This window comes from Amborella trichopoda, chromosome 13 (assembly GCF_054954075.1).
Source record: "Amborella trichopoda isolate Santa Cruz 75 chromosome 13, AtrichopodaSantaCruz75HAP2 v2.0, whole genome shotgun sequence".
NCBI lineage: Eukaryota > Viridiplantae > Streptophyta > Magnoliopsida > Amborellales > Amborellaceae > Amborella > Amborella trichopoda.
The window spans coordinates 9,577,927-9,598,593 of NC_142348.1; the positions used below are offsets into that span (position 1 = coordinate 9,577,927).

General features: G+C 34.0%; 1 protein-coding gene across 1 annotated transcript; it reads right to left on the reverse strand.

Annotated features, from left to right (window-relative positions):
- Nucleotides 1-2,373: 2,373 nt before the first annotated feature.
- On the reverse strand, nt 2,374-10,844 carry HIK (ATP binding microtubule motor family protein). Its single transcript, XM_020665978.2, has 15 exons — nt 10,601-10,844; nt 8,981-9,487; nt 8,596-8,685; nt 8,299-8,399; nt 7,733-7,846; nt 7,578-7,659; nt 7,374-7,441; nt 6,949-7,008; nt 6,729-6,853; nt 5,906-6,107; nt 5,658-5,792; nt 5,491-5,586; nt 4,042-5,022; nt 3,505-3,836; nt 2,374-2,931 (listed from the first exon to the last, which is right to left on the reverse strand). Exons 2-15 carry the CDS (start codon nt 9,381-9,383, stop codon nt 2,604-2,606), a joined length of 3,117 nt encoding a protein of 1,038 aa, XP_020521637.1. The 5' UTR covers nt 9,384-9,487; nt 10,601-10,844; the 3' UTR covers nt 2,374-2,603.
- Between the last annotated feature and the right edge of the window lie 9,823 nt (nt 10,845-20,667).

Here is a 20,667-nt window from a genome sequence, read left to right on the forward strand (position 1 = left end):
ATCGCCCATCCCTTACTTCTACTACTCGCTAAAGGTTATGGGAGTTTTGTTTTCTGCAAAATAAGAATTTCAAGCCTAGGTTGCCTCACTAAAAGCTAACACTTCCCTCTTTCTGTGCAACTCCCCAATACCTCTTACATTCCCAACTAAGGATTTTTATCAAAACAAGAACTACCATTCACCACCACCCCATCCTCTGATAAAGTCACACTATCCTCACTACTTCCAACACTTAAGACTTCTTTCTGCATTTTCCCCATAATGACCACCCCCTGGTTGGCATGACTAGCCCTCTTAGCCACAAACCTCACAGAGGACCTTAGAGCCTTTCCATCTGCCGAAACCACCACTTTGCCTCTAGCCTTAAGCTTACTCACTCCAACACTTTCCCCATCGCTCTTCTCAACTTCCACCATCACCTTCTTTTCCTTCTTGAACCTCTCCTTCATAGCCTACAACACTTTGCCTATTAGGTACTTCAAAAGAGCCCCCATATCTGCAAACATCTCTTTAATATTGTTCAGTGGGCTTTCTAAAATTACGGTCTTTAAAGTCCCGTAATGATCAGACTAAGTATTACGGTACTTTAAATATCATAATGCTCAAATTTCTACTAGTTTTTTAGTAGGATTTCAAGAATTACGATCACAGTATTTAAAAGACTGTAATGCTCAAATTTCTAATAGTTTTCCAATAGGCTCTCAGGAATTATGGTACTTAAAGTAAGGTATAATATATGGTAGTCATTATGGTACTTAAAGTACCGTAATGATAGGGCCTTCACAGTAATATGACTACTGTGAAGGCTATTTTTTGTAAAAAAATGTCAAAATTGAGAAAAAAAGTTGTGGATGAGGTTTATGAAAGTTCAGGGTTTTTTTTCAATTAGGCGAAAATTAAGATGTATTTCTAATAATTTCCCTTGTTAATAATCCAAACCAAAAAAATTGCAATCAGTAACTGTAAATGTTAACAAAGATAACACATTGTCCATATTGTTTTCCACTACATTTGTTGAATGATACAATTTTGAATTGCTAATTGCACGCACTAATTTCTCCCAACAAAATTAAAGATAAATTACTAAACCATCCTTCACAGAATTTACAGTTTCTCTATAACTAGAAAAAATAACGGGACAACTTTCTCTGATTCGTAACAGATTGCTCGTTGCTAAACCTAAGACACAAAAATGCGGTATACAAAGCCTAAGAAAACAAAATTCAATAATAAACGCTAAACTGAGCATCATAAAACAAATCGAGACCATAAAATAAATTAATTATTCCCGAATGAATGTAGGGTCAACAAAATTTGCCAGAAAATATAAGCATCATAAAAAACATAAGGTAAATGGTAAAAAGCCCTAATTTGATGACATCGCTTAATATCCAGACTCCACTCCCTATTTGAGATGAAGAAAACCCTAAAAGCAATATAAAGACTCAGAATTTTTTAAAAGAAGGAGAATCTTCATCAAGCAATTAGGAAGTTGCACTCAGTTATCATTTAATGTACAGTTACTTGTTCATATCATTTAATGTACAGTTACTTGTTCATCAAACTTTAAATCAAGTAGTTGTAATTGTGTGATTGACTAGATTCAAAGTTTAAAAATAATTTCTCGAACTATGTGACATCCTCCAAACCATTCAATTTGATATGTGATGGTTGTAGGTTATTGTGACCTCCTTGCAACAATGGTAAATGGTCATAGTATGCAATCCCAAATTCTAAACGGACAAACTCAAGCACTTGAAGAGGAACGTTCGAACCACTTATTGAATAAGCAAAAAAGCATTAACCTTCAAACCGATCTAAACTTCGAAATACATAAGTGGTCGGCGGTTCAAGGATAGAACTCCCGAACACCAACCACACTTTGTTGTGAGGTATGTTCAAAGGTTTGACATTTGAACTATGCCACCCTCGGGGCGGTTTTAGAAGTCTGCATTTTTAAACTGCCTTTATGCCAAAAAACTTGAGAATTTTGAAAAAAAAAATGCCACTAAATATTGCAACTTTTAACCTAGAGCAAGTTCGGGATAGAAAAGGTCAAAAATGTTAGACCTCACCTTAAATAAATAAAAAAAAAAGAAGGAAAATTCCCCCAAGGAAAACTAGCATTCAAGGAAGTAGCTTCTTGTTGGCAAATAAGGAAAGAATATCATCCGGGACGACCAAGTCACATAGGGCTTAAACCAAACAAGACATCTTCTGACATGCCCGAGTAGGACTTTCCCTGTACATTAATACAATTCCATAACTGAGTACCATCATACTTACTCGAGTGATGACGAGAACACGTACTAAAACTAAAGAGAACACATTTAAATTGAAGAGAAACATCAAAATCACTTGCAACATTTAAAATGAAGAAATTACGGAGAGAATATATTGCCAAAAAAAATATCGTGTGCATATATTGCATATACATATCGTGTGCATATATTGCACACGATATATTGCATATATCGTGTGCATATATTGCATATACATCAAAATCGTTTACAACATTTAAAATGAAAAAATCACATATGGAACAGACTCAATGAATTGTATTTTTATTTAAAAGAATGGACCTGGGCTGCTACAACTAATCCTCATAAATGTAATAAATTTGAAAGCGGGTTCCATCCAAGAAGCCACGGTTTTTTATCAGAAGGCAATACGAAATTTAACTCAAACATTTCTTTTGATACATGACCCGCCTCGCAAAAGCCCACGAGCTTTGCTACAATTGCAGCACTCTCTTGCACGTGCAGCATGTTGTTGGGATCTGTCCACAGTTTGTTTACAAGCTGCAGTTTCCTCTGCTTTCCATCAAGGGGAACATCCCACTTCAAGTAAAGCATTTCTCTCTCCTCCGGGGTGAAACGGGAATTCACCCTTTTCGATAGTACTTCTCTCTCATGCTTCAAAGCTCTTATGCTGCATGCCAAAAGCCAAATATTAGCAAAACACAGAAACATGCATGCACTGGTATTCAAATCTCTCTCTCTCTCTTTCTTTCTCTCTCTCTCTCTCTCTCTCTCTCTCTCTCTCTCTCTCTCTCTCTCTCTCTCTCTCTCACTCACACACACACACACTTAAAACTTGTTAGACACGAGTCCTGCAAATGACCCCCTTATATGTGTATGAAAACAATTAAATGATGAAGAAATTATGTAAATCAGTAATACATTTTTAAGTGAATAGGATGTTCATCCATATGTCTTTTTTGTATTGGATATGTGCATAAGTCTGTATAATTTGATATCTGAGAATGTATGTTAATGCATCTCCATGTATTATTGGGTATGTAATACTCAGAAGGCTTTAGAACTAGAAGAGAGATTGAAATCTCTCCTCCAAATAATCAGAAATCTTATATTGCCAAGCTATAATGCGATGCATGCATGTATCAAATGTGCTAATAATCATGTGTGCCAATAATGCATGTGCAACATTGTGCTTCATGGGTATTAGTTCATATAGTTTGTTGATAAGGAAATGTAGTAGTACCTAGAAGAGAGAGAGATCGCTGGCTCTTCTCCAAAAGGAGCTGGGCTTGCATTGCCAAGCTCAGCAAAGTGTTGTTCTAACCAAGTCAATCTTCGAAGCTCAACCTCCATATATATCTGATCAGCTGGATCCCCTTTGAATAATAGGTAGAACTGGGTCCTGTGCACTATTGAGACTAGGCATACATCCCATAACAGTATGATCTGCCTCCTTTGATTCTCAAACTCTAGCTTCCATGCTGATGGGGATCTGTTATTTAACTCCGAGAAATTTTGAGACTCAACCCCCTCATCAGCTGGTGCAAGTTCATTGTCTTCTTCAAGTTTCAGTACCTGAAGTCAATAAAAGAAACAGGGGTTTAGAACCTGAAAATACACTATTTTCTCCTTAATCTGAATGATAATTTGACAGGGAAATCAGAAGGGTTTTTCATATTGATTCATGCAGTAAATGGTACTTTGTCTAGAAGAATTTTCAGGCGCCACATATGATGATGCATAAAGAACTGATAAACAAATCTCCATGGTTGGTTCTAACCTGGCAAACAAGGAGCTGCTTCTGGTATTGTAGTTTAGCAACCCTCTCTTTAAGCTCTGTTACATATGCCCTAATGCCGTTGATATTCTCCTCAGCAGCATTCTTAAACATTTTCTGCATTTTTCTGACATCAACTGAATTTGATCTCTGATAACAAGGTGTTCCCTCTCTAGAGGAGGCATCATCACCACAATCACTCTTGGTTGGGGTAGCTTTCTGGGCTTCTGCCAAATTATTACCAGGCCGAACAAGCTCTTGGTTCTCTGGTGGTGGGTTATTCTCAGTCTCCACGTCCAAATCTCTCATGGATGAGGAGGATAGAGGTGAGCAGGGTGCCCTTATGAACTGCCTATTGGCATTGTTGCTCAGAGACAATGGAAGCATTTTCTTCTTCTTCTTCTTAGATTTAGCCTGCGGAGCCAAATCAGTGATCAAATTGTTCGGTAGGGAGAGAACCAACTTGTCAATTGACTTCTGCACATTTTCAAGCTGCTCTTCCAGTGTGGCAATGGTGTTATCTACACAAGTCTTGTTTTCCCTCTCCCCGTGTGTGTGAAGCCTGGTTAACTCTTCTTTGAGATTAGCACCCACACTCTTGTCTACACCATTCCCAAGCCCCCCCATGCATGCACCAGACGATCGAACAGCCCTCAATTCTCTTATCTCTTCTTGAAGCTTTTTGATGTTATCAGTGACCTCGTGGTTCATTCCAGCTTGGGCTTGCCTGTGACAAGCAACCTCCTTTTGGAGCATTTCAAGAGCTCTACTGGCATCTTCACCAAGCTCCTCTTGAAGCTGCTCGAGCTTGCGTATCTCCTGTACAAGCATCAGAGAAGAGGTTTGTGATTGCCTCATCAACGTGCTACTTCTTGTTTTGTTTACTGAAATTGGTTCCCCTATAATAACAGTGTCACTATCTCCATGTGGGGCCAGCATTGGACCAGGGAATGACAGACATTTCGCTACTCGGTGAGGTGATTCCTGAAAAATTAAAACAAAAGGCACACAGAAATCATCAACAGGCATTGTTTACTGAATTTCCCGTTCGTCAATTTCCAATTTACTTAAGAGGTGTTCTCTATTTAGACACCAAAAGGCCAAGGCAGCATTTTGTGTAATTGATTCCCCTAAGTAATAGTGTTCATTGCAACATCTTATTTACTATGTAAGTTTTAATTGTATTTTATTACATATCATATATAAATGACACAAAACTCTGAGAAAGTGACAGCCATGATGATGACAATCTCTGGACAAATTTTTCTTGAAAACAATCATAATCCCCCACATTTTTAGAAAGTGACTAAGAACTCATCATGCTAGAGATACTCCTTCTAGTAAAACCTGACAATAGTTTTCACTTTATTTTGTGAGGTGCCCCCCAACTATCTGAGAAAATTAGGGAAATGAATTCTAGTAAACAAAAGAAAACTAAGATATTGTTTTTACCAGGAATTCCTTAAGATTTTTCTTTTGAAGTTCCTCATCAAGTTCGGAACGAGCTAGGTCCCTCTGACGTTTGAGCTCTTCTATTTCCAATTCCATCTGCACCAAAAGAAACTTTCACATCACAAATCCTTCTCAAGGAATTAAACATGTGATTATCTGCCATCTACCTGCCGAATTTTTAGTTCCTTTTCCATTACGAGAGCTTCTGAGGTACATGTGGATCTGTCTGGGGTGCGCAGCTCTGCCTCAAGCCTGGCAACTTCCTTTTGCAGATGTTTTACCAGCTGCTTTTCTGAGACAACCTGAATAAATGCAAATTTAAACAAAAAATATCGGTATCAAAAGAAGGAAATGGCATGGGTTATGGTGAAAGAGATATAAAATAGGTGATAGAAAATTATGAAGAGACATATACCATGTTGACTTGGGCACTGTTGGTGACTTCCTTAGCACATGTTGCAAAGAAGAGTGTGTTCCTTGACTGTTCCACATGGCTAAGTGCAGGACTCATGGTACAAATGATGGCAGTTCTAGCATTTCCTCCAAGTGAAAGCTGCAAGATTCGTGTGAGCTTTGATTCCCTGTATGGTATGTGACTACTGTTTCCTCTCCCATCACTGCCATGACGAGAAAAATGAAACTTAAAAGAGCCAAATAATGCATTTTTTGCCATGTACTACTATACATTGCTTAGTATGTGCATGCTTTGAACAGCCTACTCAAGCAAGTAATAAAGCAAGAGAAAGGTAGGGAGGGAGAGATCAAATGTTCTTGTTCAATGTTATTTTAAATTGTTGACTAGTATATCTATTTAACGATCTACTTCCTAGATAATCAGCAACAGATTTAATTGCATTTGACATCTACAATCGATGTTACTTTTAACACATCTTCACTTTAAACAACAGAAGAAATGAAAAAAAAAAAAAAAAAGAAGAAGGGAAAGCCTTGAAATTTTGTTTTGCAACAGCTTTTTGATCAACTCTGCAATATTCTTTAAAATGTTATATATGCATTTAAAATTCACAGGCTAGCATTAACAAATTTGAAAAATGAAATAATCTTAATGTTCCTTTAATTAAAATCATATTCATCGAAAGAGAATCTTTCAACGTAGAATGTGCAGCTATTCTTGTAAAACAATTTTAGAATAAAAAGTTTCACAAAACATAACAGACATTGAACCATAACATTTATTCGATACTGTATTTACATTAATCTTGTAAAAATAAGCTCACCTGAGCTTCCTTATCACTTTAGTAAGGGTTAACAAACTTCGATTAATATGGCATCCTTCCTTCAGTCTTGCTCCCTCTGCATGTGTTTGAGAAGCTCGCTCACTTCCAGCGAGGTCCACAAAATTCTGCACAGTACCGATATGATAATTAATATGCCTATCCCATTAGTATTTTCTTCAGAAAAACCATACACAGAACTCACAAAGAACTATGAACTTACCAAGCTTGCCATGAAGGATTTGACACATCCAGTGTTCTCCCGAAGACTACTCTCTACAGTCTGTAATTGATAAAGAAGATAAGGCCAAGATAAATATAAGGAAAAGGATTTATATAAGCCCGCAGGTTATACTGTAGCATAAGCCCATAGGAGCCAGGTGCATGCTCATCCTCATCCTAGCGATTAAAGATCATGGATGGTGGACCTAGGTGTTCAAGAACACAAATTATTTTTTTAAGAAGAACCTTTCGTTTTGTGAATCAAAGATGTGCAAAATTTCAGCCCATAAAAAATACATCCGGCCTTACCTTTGGCCAATAGATCTATACAATAGCATAAGCCTGCTGGGAAATAGAATCTTTTTCCTAAATAAAAATAAGCCAAGTTAGGAAAGAGAGAACCATGAGTTAAGAAAACTAACTAACCAGCCTAATTATTTGATGTGATCTTGAGCTTGTATCATTAAGAGCAGTCTCCCCCACCTGCCTTTGAGCTGACAAACATAAAAATGGAGATAATTGTCAGCATAAATGAAAAATCTACAGGTGTTCAAACAAACACAGTTCCAAATTTGATAACTTTTGTTGTTCATTGTTCAAAAAGTTAGATTTGATGATATCGACAAGTACCTTCACAAACGGCAATCAGCTGCTTCAGGTGCTGGCTATCACTAGCAGTTTCTTCAATCAGTTTGTCAACAACTGTTCCTTTCTAAGGAAACAAGACTTGAAATCAGAAACCAGCATAAACCGGTGGACTTGACAAACCATGATACTAAAATTACCTCTGGGTCATCTAAAAGCCGAAGAGGGCCAGAATCTGGCTTCAAAAGGTCCCTCACAATCTCATTGTAGATTTCAAGAGCAGATATCTTTATAGTAAAGTCCCTCTCAGGGTTCTGAAGACGAATATAATGGACCAATCAAAATGGTGAATTTGCAATTTAAAGAGTGAGATTCTTATAAAGAATATTTATTAGGTGTGTTTACCGTTCAAATAAATTAATCAAGATAGACAAAAAAAATTTATTTTTTAGCAAAGAAAAATCATTCCCCTTTTATACAACTAAGAGCTGTGATCGTTTTAACCAAAATGTACCAGTGACACCCTCATTGTGATCTCTGCCCATGTGATCCTTTCACATGTTCTAGGAGCTGTTATCTTTTTAAACAAAACATACACTCATGCAGGGTATATCTAACTACAACCGAATAACAAGATACACCCAAACAAATGGAAAAAGAACAAAAGACAAAATTCTGCTCCAACACAAGCAATGTTGATTATAAAAAAGATGGATTAATTATGCTATATCAACCAGACATGAAGATCAAGAGACAGAAATTTTACATTGTGAATTTGCCGATATATGTCATTTACAGCACACTCAGTGATCCCTCTCATAGTAAAGGTCTTTCCACTACTCGTCTGACCATATGCAAATATGGTTGCTGCAAAACGAAGTCAATGCATGATAATCAGGCTGATGTTCAAACAACTCCTGTATGAAATTCAAACTTTACAATTCTTTTTGATACGTTTATTAGATAATTCAAAGTAATGCTATCAAGGAAAATCAAGCAAAAGGTTAATTAAAAAAAAATCATAATTATACCAAAACTTCACTGAAATGTTTTCCAGTTTTACCATTGATGCCTGTGAGAGCAGATAATGCAACATCCTTGGCTCCTTCCACATATACTCTTTCGGTTAAGCATTCTGGTCTAAAAACCCTATCTGCGAAGTTATACCAAGAATACAGGTCAAAAAGCTCATTCAATTTAGAAAAAACTGCTTTACTAAGAAAAGTGTAGAACTGAAATGTAACATTATAATCAGATCAATTAAATAAATATTACCATGTCATTCTGAAAAACAGTTAAAATCCATGGGGTGCGACGATTCCTATCATTCCCAGCTTACACCCCCCATAACAAGAAAACGAAATCCCATGATTATTCTATAATTTATAATGAGAAAAAAATCCCAGTCGTTCATTGACAATAAAACAAAAATGGGTTTTGAACAATACCAAAAGTATATGAGGCTTGTGAGCTAGATCGTTCTTGAGACTGATTCTTGAATAAGATAGTGTGATCATCTGCGCATTCCCAAGCTATTTGGTCTCTTTGTGCCAACTCTTTGCTACTTAGAGGACGCACTCTTACAGTGACAAGTATTTTCTCTTCCCTTGCTTTAGGACCACCTGGTGTAGATAAAGGTGTTCTTTCTATTTTTGAAGCTGGAGTGGCATGTATCTTCTCTTCCCTTGCTTTAGGGAAAACTGGTGTAGATAAAGGTGTTCTTTCTATTTTTGAAGCTGGAGTGGCATGTATCTTCTCTTCCCTTGCTTTAGGACCACCAGGTGTAGAAGAAGGTGTTCTTTCTATATTTGAAGCTGGAGTGCTAGGAGTTTTCTGGATCGAAATAGTCATTTTAAATAATTATTGACTTTCACTGCACTTTATAAACTCCCAACACAAGTCCAGTTTTCAATTCTATTGTGGGATCTCAGCAATAGCATCAGCCACAGAGTCCTCTGAAAAACCACAAGGCCGGGTCAGTCCGGGTCAACTACTTGCAATCAACACAAAGAATCAGTATAGAGCATTGAACTTGGTATACAATTCAAAAAATAAAAAAGTAAATAAAAACCAGTGAACTTAGTCGAGAAATTAATATTTACATTGAAGCAAGAAAATCCGACACTTCCTGTCATTCCACCTCAAAGAATAGATGAAAATGGTTATATTCTCTTAAAGTAATAATCACTGTTAGCCATGTATTTAGGATAGTAAGGACTGACTCTCTCTCTCTCTCTCTCTCTCTCTCTCTCTCTCTCTCTCTCAAATAAGCTGAAGTCGGCCAAGTTCCCCAACAATGAATTACTCTCCGCACAGTAAATGCCACCATTAACACAACCATGGAAGGTAATGTAGAAGCACAAAGTGATTGCTTTTAAAACAAACACGTGCATTATTAATTTGTTCAATGAGAAAGGGATTGATTGGTTAGACTATTCTAAGAAAAATCAAATGTTATGCATGCCCTAGACCGAGACCAAGCAGTTAACACTGAGCTTGTTTGTTAAATTTGCCGATAAAATGTCAAGATTCATTTCTGTAATTTCCGAAACCATTTTCTCCTTACATCACAATATTACTATTATTTTCCCGTATTCTGATATTTATTTTACAAATTAAAGCTAAACCCCTGACTCCTAAAAAGTCTTAAGAAAAAAAACGATTTGAAAGGAAAACAGAAAAATGTCAGCAATAAATGGCAAGCTTGATCCCCAAATCAGCTATTAAAACATTAAAACCCTTAGAATAGTGCTCACTGTTGTTATAGGAAATTCCCAGGGATTTCTTCCATCAAAAGTTCAAAATGAAAAAGAAAATCATGGAAAACCAAATGGAAATAGAAGTGTTGCTATTACGGAATCGACAAATCATAACAATCAGAAAGAAAGAAATCAGAAATTTCTAAATTCTATTTCCCAAGAAATATGAATATCAACCTAAATATTGAAGCATTAAAAAGAAAGCTTCCTTAAAGTGAACGACATATGCCCCATTTTTGCTGCCATCAACAAATTTTACCTGAGAAATTCAAGAAAGACAGATATTTGGAGATAATTTGAGAAACTTACAAGGAAGAGAGAGAAATTCCTCTAAATCCGGCCAAATTTAGCCTGATTCTTGACAGAAGTCAGTGAATTTCGCTGGATATAAAACCCTAGATTGTACGGATGGCCGAAATCTGAGAAAAATTCGCCTTACGGAAGGAATTTGCAGTAAAGAAAGAGAGAAAATATAGATGAAGAGAGAGAAGCGGGTTAAAAGAAGGAAAGCTAGGGTTTTATGGGTGTGAGGGAGCGTCGCAGAGACTCTTTCACTAGGGTTTTTACAGGGAAGTGTGAAAGAAAAAGGAAATGAATTAAAAAGAGGACCGTTTGAATTTGAACCAACGGCTACTTCTCGATACTCTTTGATTGGCCGTTTTCGGTGGACTCCCCAGAATGCCCACCTGATTTCCTTCAATTATCGAGAATACCCTATCCACATATTCTTACGCAGACCCCCCTCCCTCAACAAATAGAATAGAACGTAATTTTTTTTTTTCTTTTTCTTTTTCTTTTTCTTTTTCTTTTTTTTTGTGATAGAAAAAATGTCTCCTGTTTATCAAGTGCCATTTGGTTGAAGCTTCATGGCCACTGTTAGGGTGGGGCCCCTATTCTATGTCAATATCATGATGACCCCTATAAATTCATATTCTTATTAATAGAAGACCTGAAATTTAGTTAAAATATCTGCAAATCAACTTTCGCAAAAAAAAAATAAATAAAAAAGATAATTAACGTAAAAATCACTATGACAAATAACATGTGGAAATGTCTTCCTCATAATTAAACTTTTGGAATTTAGAAAACAATCCTGATATTTACGAATTTTAAGTCGAGGTCCCTTTTCTTATCATAATTTTTATAGGCCCATAATATCGTCAATCCGGGTTACTTGAATTTTAGGTTGGGTTCGATACTGTTAAAGCAATTTATTCATTTATTTTTATTTTTATTTTTATTTTATTTTATTTTTTGAAAAAGCAACTAGGCACTTGAATTGCAAGAAGCAATTTTTGTGAAATAGTGTCCAGTAACCACTAGAAAAGCTATTGGGGGAGGGGGGAGGGGGAAAGGGGTGCGGATCAGGGGTATAAAAGAGGGGATGTCGGACCAGTAATTCAAAATTTAATAGATCGGTTAAATTTTGGGGCAAAGAGAGCTGACCATAAACAAGGACCTCCGGGTCCAATTTATAAATGCAATTATTATTTTCAATCTGAAAAGAAAAAAAATTACATTATTTCAGAAGATCCTTATCATTTTCATAAATAAAAATGGTTTGTTAATTTTTAACAAGGGAAATTTATGTACGGACTGGGTTTTTATACTGTTATAACGAAATGACTTGAAAATAGCCTGTTATTATCTGAAAGGACGGATCTCTTAATTTTTTTTATTTTGCCAAGTTTACCCCCGATCTGATTTTTCAAACATCGGACTGCTTGATAATCCTGATACTTTTCATTTTTTGTCAAGTTTGCCCTAAGATTTTTTATTGAATCAAAAAAATTCAACAGGAAGTGATCAGTTCTAACATCGGACCTCTTGAGTAACTTACAAAACATAATGCAGTTTGATGTTAGAACCATTGAACTGCTTGATTTTCATTAAAAATGTCAACAGAAGGCGGTCTGATGGTTCTAACATCGGACGCTTGTTTAACTAAAAAAATTCAATAGCAAGCGGTCCAATGTTAGAACCATCAGATCGCTTGATTGTCATAAAAAACCACAATATAATGCGACTTGATGGTTCTAACATCAGACTGTTTGGTTAACTTACAGTGATTAAAAGTAATAAAGAGGTCTTTTATAATTACTTATAGTGATTAAAAGTAATATAAAACAGAAATATGATTTTATATCGAATAATTAAAAGTAATAAAGTGATTGAGACATTTCAATATAATTTTTTTTGTATATAGAGGTCTCAATTACTTTTAATCATTGAATATAAAATTCAATAAATGAAAGTATGTCATAATATTAAAAAACTTTTATTTGAGACTTTGTGTTTAAATAATAACACATCATCAACCACTCAATTTCAAATTTAACAATAAGCTATAATTGTGAACTCCTCGTAAATCATATCATGTACATTTCCTTTAAAGCGTTGGACCCATCTTTTCAGTAAAAAGAAGTGTCATATGGCCCCATGGGTCCACCACCTAAAGTGCCACCCTCCCTCCCATTGTTGGGCTTGACCCTTCAAAACACCAAAGAAAATCTTAATCTTCGAGGTTGTGGTCCTTTCGACCACCAATGTCTAAATGGTCCACAAATTGGGCTTGGGCTCTACTGGTTTGCAGATGACATTAGCAATGCTATCTCATATTTGATTCCTACCACTGAACTACCCAAAAAAAAAAACAACTCTAAATAATCTTTCAATCTACGGAGCTATGGTCCCTTAAAATGAAGGATCATTTAAACATTGGCAGTCCAAAGGATCACAACTTATAAGACTTAATCTCCTTGTTGAGTTCAAGGTTCGCCAACCATTTTGAGTTAGAAGTAAGAAATTTTGGTTTGCAGGGTACAATTTGAGCAATAATTTTGACAAGAAAAAAGGACTCGGCATAAATGTAAAATTTACCGGACTTTTTAATTCTAAAAATAAAAAGGGGGTAAGTTAATGTATAAAAAAGATTTAAAGAGCTGCAAAAAAAAAGGGTTTTGGTGGTCCTCTATGGTGAACTCTCATTAATATGGTGTCGAGATGTTTAAATAAAGCAATGTTCAGAAGCTCGACTGCCGAGCCGAGTGGACTAATCCAAGTCTTGCACAACCCAAAAAAAGGCAAAAGAATAGGTAACAAGAAATAAAAAATAGTTAAAAATAAGAAAAAACATAGTAGATGAAAAATCATTAGAGGTTTAAAAAGATGGAAAAAGTCTGTAAAAGATGGATTAATGAAAACTTTTTATTTACATCTTGAATATCTTTAAAAATTTATGAAAGAAAAAAAAAAAAAAAAGTTCTCAAATCATCTTAAAACTAATCGAAATCATACAAAAAACTAGTCGTAAATAATATGGTGATATTTTTAAGTTTTGATACTTTATTTTATTTTTTCCCTCCTTAATAAGGGTGGGACGAGTTGCTGTCAAACTCAAGCCACTCAACTTCGCGGTGAAGCAGACTCGGGCGAGTCACGGATAAGTGAAATAAAGTTTTGAGATATCATTTAACATGGAGCGGTGTTGAGACTTAAGATATTGAGGGAAAATAACAAGATCCTCTCCTTCCATAGTTAAGAGGGGCCAAGTGGTCTCTCATGACCACCATACAAGCCTCTCAAAAGGTCTTACTCATTAAGCAATGCACTCGAACCCACATTTCTTGTGTCACTCAAGGATTAGCTCTGTTTTCCTGAATTTTATTTAAAAGTATCAATGTTAGTGAGCAACTAGATCTTAGTCAAATCCTAACATATAGCACATCTTTTAAAAATTATAAACTACAATAAAAAATAGGGATTGTCTAAGGGGTGCGGTTTGTATAGTGCCTAGGCTCTAAACAATCAAATTAGAGCCTACTTTCAAATGGTGTTGAGAAATGTGGGTTCAATCTTTGAATTTTTTGTGATAGCCTTAAAATGTATTTTTATTTTTATTTATAAAGTGTAAAACTTCAAAAATAGTATAGATCGATAGATCTATAAAAACTTGAAAATTAACAGTCTAAAAATGCATTACAAAATATACTATTTTCAAAACTTGAAATCCATTTTTTTCTCATGTCCATTCATCTTGATGTCGAGATGATCAATTTGAGGATATTTGGGCATCAAAACAACCTCTTCTAGTGAAAATTTTGAGGTAGGCTCTTATTTGATTGTTTAGAGCCTCGGCTTTATATACATTTTTCGCTTGTCTAAGAGACTATTTCCTTTTTGTACAAAGAGGTCTAAATCATTATTGTCTTTCAAATTTCAAAATGGATGGTTGTAAGAGTGTCATTGAATAAATACAAAGTTTTTTTAAAAAAAATCTTAAACTTCGTTACCTCCAACTTGACATCTAATGAGTGGAAATAGTTACGGCTTCTTAGTGATAAAGATAAATGGTTAGAGAACCCTACAAAAATAATAGATCATAAAAAAATATATAATGAGACCAATTAAATTTGGTACAAGGCCATTACAATTAATCTTGACTATTGAATGTGAAATTGGGTGGTTGCAATTACTCCATTGATCAAGGTCAAAGTTCAAAATAATTTTTTTCGAACTTTGTGACCTCCTTGTATTAAAAGTAAATAGTCTCATTATGTACATCCCCGCAAAGATCATATATCCAAAACTCAAACAAAATTGTTGAACTTCTTAATTTTCTTTTCCAATTCCTAATTCCTCTCTCATAGAAACTTATAATCTTGAGATTTCCAATGTAGTTTAAACGTACTTAGCAATACTCTCTTTAAAATAGGATTATTTCCAAAAAATTGTTTTTCTTTTAGGAAAAGGTTTAATATGCATGATTTCCAAAACAGCTTTAAACTTTTTGAAGATAACAAAATAAACAGTATCATGTCAGTCCGTAAAAATTTCTGAAAATATTTTTAAGAAATTATAGTTCTTTACTTTGTATCTATCTCTCAATGGACCAAGCATCTCTCTGGACTTGGATATAGAATTTAATATTCATACTTTAAAGTTTCAGCCTTAATTAATTTTGATTGGTGGAGTGATTAAAAATACAAGGTCCACATGATAATCAATATTTTGATGACTTACATTATGATTTGAAAATTTTTGTCATTTTTCTTTGTAGATCCTTGTTTTTACTAACCTCTTGAAGAGGTTATGTCAATCTAGTCTCACGAATTCCGAATAGCCCAAGATTTCACATATTGCCATGACCCTCTGAACCCTTCACCGAGTTTGCAATGCTATATTTTCAAGAAGCACAACTCGGAGGAATTATTCACTTGCAAACTTTTTAGTGAGAGAAGAAGAGAGTAGGGAGATACATGAGGTGGTCGAGAAAAGAAAGCAAAGCAACACCGGCCCGGAACTGGGCCGGGCCCGGCTGTGTTCAAATAACTCGGCTAAGTTGGGAAAGTCTTGGACAGGTCAAAATGTATTAAAAAATAAAAATACAAATAACAATCTTAAAAACTATGGAAAATATGTTTACAATAAAATTAAGCCAAACATATCTGAAGGAGATTAAAAAAGTAGTGAAATTTTGATATTTAAAAAGTTAATTTATGGCCACGAGTATTTTAAAATAATCCAAAAAAAGAATATATAAAAATAAATATTTACGGCCAAAACACTTCCCAATATTTGTCAAGATGATAAAAAAATATTTCACAAATAAAGTTCTAATTTTTAGGTTTTTCATAATTTTTTAAAATTTATTTTAAGATCTTGAATTTGACCACCAAACTCGGGATGCTCGGACTTGTCAATGTGGCGAGCCCAAGTTACTCAAGTGAGTATGAATCAAGTCGAGGAATATCAATATATCGGCACACCATAAAATCGGAATTAAATTGGCTTTTGCCCTAAAATTCACAATAAAAATATAGATTGGCAAAAATACTGTATATAGAAATATCGTAAATATATCGAATTAGGTTAAAAAAATCAGATATGTATAAAATTTTAAAAATTTAAAAGAAATTGCCAAATCCATCAAGAAGTAGTTCATCGATAAAGGCTTCACTAAGAGTGCAATGAAAAGGAAAAAAAGAAATCCATAAAGGTTTTTTTTTCCTATTAGATTGATTTTAATTTTTCATTGACTAGATACAAAGTTTCACAAAAAATATTCTTGGAATGGTTTCTTTGTTTTCATGCATTACTTGAGACTCTAGATGGTTTCTTTGTTTTCATGATTTAATTGAGACTCTTAATGAAGGATTAGAGAGAGAATTGGGCGTGAGAGTATTAATAGATTCTTTTACAAACGAGGGAGTTTATTTTTTTGTTTTTACGGTTTTTACTTGGCTAAAAAGTAAATTACATACTTCGTGTATTTCTTCAGCTTTATAGTTGATGGCATCAACCAAATTGTAATGTGACTTCATACATAAACAAAGTGTGCCCGCGCGCGTGCATACACATAGAGAGACCCAACTAAAGTTTATAGTTGGTATTAACATTCATCTTAAAATCATATTTCATGTTTGAATTTTGGCTATAAGTAGATGAAATTTATTTTTTAATTAACTTTTTAAATATTTTAAGATTTACGCTCCTTTTTTGTTTATGTTTCCAATATATTTTTTTGAACTTTTTAATTATAAATTTAACTAGCAATTATTGTGAGTCACTTTTTATTTTTATATTTTTAAATTTCTTCGATGATTCATTAACATTTTTCTCAATGAGTTTTGAAATATAAAATTTGAAGTTCTATTTTCACATTAAAACTTTTGTTGTGCATTGAGTTTGTGACCACTTTCACAATTTTTTACAATGCATTCTTAAATGCTTCACAAAAACTATAAGTAATGGGTATCCATAATTTATTACTTTTACAAATATGTAAATAAATTTACATTTTAAAGAACTGTTATATTGTTAAAATCTAATAATAAATAATATTCATAATTAAATATCATGTATTATATGAAGTTTTAAATTTTTATTTTTAATTATTACAAATTCTAAGTGCTTTGAAAAAGCCAATCTTTTTTATTTCCCATATTAGTAATAACTTTTTCAGAATATTTCTTTTTTCTCTTATCTCTTGTATATTTGTACGTGAAACGCATGTAATCCAACTGGAATTAATTATCAAGTTTGTTGTTTTTTCAAATGTCAGCAAAAATTTAAACCCTTAGATTGATATGAAAATAAATTCACACCTGAAATTGATGTAAAATACCAAATTAGTTTATGCTAAGCACCACGTTTCTTTGGGAGGAGAGAGAGAAGCAAAAACAAAAACGGCAGAACAACAGAGAGAGAGAAGCAAAACGCAGAACAGAAGAACAACAGAGAGAGAAGCAAAACGCAGGAACAGGGGAACAATCAACAGAAAACCATTCAGATGGAATCATTCTTCGAATAATTTGTTCCATTGATAATTATCAATCGTGGGAAGAAAGTATTTCCAGAGAAACCCTATGTGAAACTCTTGATTAGTTAGGAGAGAAACTTGGGCTTGGAAAAGAATACATGAAACACCTCCATTAATAGTGAAAAAGATCAAGTGGGCCCATCAGAGATGGATCTTATATTTATTCTTGTTTGATCTTTGGCTAACAAGGGTCTCTGTATGAGTTGTTTATGGAACAAATCATAAGAGATTGGGCTATAGAAGATCCCTAATGATCTCCCAATTTCAAGACGCAGATAAATGGAAGCTTCCTCCTACAAGTAGGGCTTGCAGGCTAATATTTATATAAAAAAAATCTATCTATAAAGTGAGACTGATATTAATCTCACACAGGTGCCCCATGAATTTAAAGAAATTATCTCAAAAAGTGCATGAAGGCATATTTGACAGCATGGCCACAAATAAAATTCCATATGACAAAAACCAATACATCCAAGGGCATCATGGTTTGGTTTGCAAGGCTTATCAAAAGAGGTTACCAATTTCCAGAGGGAAAAAAGGGGGCCATAATAGGTGGAATTGATGAGAATGTATACTATGAGACTATTTATTTTTTTACAATGAGGACACAATTGTTATTGCCCATTAGATATCAAATTGGATAAAGTTCGAGAATTTTTTTTTCAACTTTAAGTCTAATCAATGACATACTCACAACCACCTAATTAGAAATCTGACGGACAAGAATGATTGTGACTTCTTTTTATAAAAAATAAACGGGTGTGATTTATATAAGGCCGAGGCCCTAAACATCTAAAGTAACGCACACCTTGAAATAGCATTGAAAGATGTTATTTCAGTACTGAAAATCTTTGTGATGGCCTAAAAATTTATTTTCATCTCTAACTACAAAACTTAAAGCTTCAAAAATAGTATAGACCGAGTAGATCTATGAACACTTGATAATCTTGCAAATTGAAGGTCCAGAAAATTCATTACAAGCTGCACTATTTCCGAGACTTGAAATCCATTTTTTCTCGTTTTAATATTGAGATGATCGATTTGGAAAGTTTTGGGTATTAAAACAACCTCTTATGGTGAATGTTTTAGGTGCGTTTTAATTTGATTGTTTAGGCCTCACCCTTATATAAAGTTTTTCCAAAATAAATTGTCTAATTGTATACTTTCCCGCAATAGATATCACTTATGCATATGGATTGAAAAATCATGAACATTTCTTCATTGCATGTGCCATTGTGGGTGAGATTTAGAAAGCAATCATGTTGATATCCAACACCAGAGCCATAGTCGGCTCAGTCATCCAAAAGCTCCTAGACAAGCGTTGGGTTGTTTCTATCCCCTCTCTGATCTGAATCATATATTGCAAGAAAGAAAAGATAAGGCAAAGGAATATTGTCATGGCACCATTCAAGCAACACTAATGGAAATAGAACGATTTCAAAATAGCATCCCCGAAGCAAAAATAATCTTCCAACAAAAAGACTAAAGAAATATATGACAGATAAGGAATATAAAATTCCCGAGTAACTTTCACCTTCAGTGAGTACTGTACAGGAGAGATACCTCTAGTCAAAAAAACAAACTTTGGACCTTGGAATTTGAAGATCCGAAGTTTTTTTTTAACTTTATTTTTAAAGGTGACAAGACATGGTTAGGCTTTAAACTTTGACCTTCAAGACCTGAAGTTTATTTTGAAGGAAAACTTCAGATCTTTTAAAGTCTAAAGTTTGTTTTTGGGTTACTATTTTTTACAACGAAGTTAAACTTTATATCTTCAATATCCAAATTTGAAGGACATTTTTTATGGATATCTTCAATATCCAAAGTTAAGGCAATTTGGTTAAAAAATAAATAAATAAATAATAGTTATGAACATAAAAACAAAAATTTAAAGGGCATTTTTTAAATAACAGAAATTTGAGGGATATGAGTCTAAATTTCTGAAGAAATTTCCATGAGGATAGTTTTTAAAGCTTTTGGCAAGACGAATAATTTTATATTCGACTCAAAATAGAGAAACTAATTCCTGAAATGAAAATTGCTTTCCCCCCAACTTTTGTATTCAAATGGTAGAAATGATCAATCTTCTGAGAAAAAAATTAAAAAAAAAATATTTGTATATATATATATATATATATATATATATATATATATATATATATATATATATATATATATATATATATATATATATATATATATATATATATATATATATATGAGTAATGATCTTATGAGACCCTCCCACACCCATGTGTATAAGACCCCAAAAGATCACCCTTAAATTTTGTACAGATCTCTAGAAAAGTTATCACATGGGTATGGGACTTGATTTTTCTAGAAATATATGATAAATTTAAGGGTGATCCTTTAAAATCGTACACATATGGGTGTAGAAGAGTCTCATAAGATCATATATATATATATATATATTTTCCAAGGTTCCAGACAAACTCTTAGTTAATTTTAAGCCAACACTCGGATGCTTTGCAAAAAGACATTGAGAGGCCAGTATTGCTCATTCACCAATAACATAATAAATTACTCTAATGCTTCCATATGGGGGACACAGAAATCCACATGACCACATGGAAAGAATGCTCACAAGAGATCCTTCTCCAATCAAATTAAATGATGCGACATGAATAGATTAAAAAATGACATGGATGGGATTTTGTGCTCGATCTCACTCTCTCTCCATCACCACCCATTGAATTGACTGGATGGTAACCATGAATACTTACTGTTCGCGGTAGTGTACATTATACATTTTCCTACTCCAAGTATAACACAATGCCTTTGAATTGTTCAACTGCTTCTGATACTCGGTATAGAGCATGAAAACCCCATAACAAACCACATAAAACTCTTCTGAATTGTTCAAAACACTTCAACCCAATATTTCCAGTAATTGTATAACCCAAAAAAAGGGCGAGATGATGGTATAACCCTCTTAAACTAGAAAGGAACACCATGCACATTTTCGAATCTTCTTTCTGATTTTTGACCAGGCATAAAATTTCTCAAAAATAGTCCACCGAATTTCTTAAAAAAC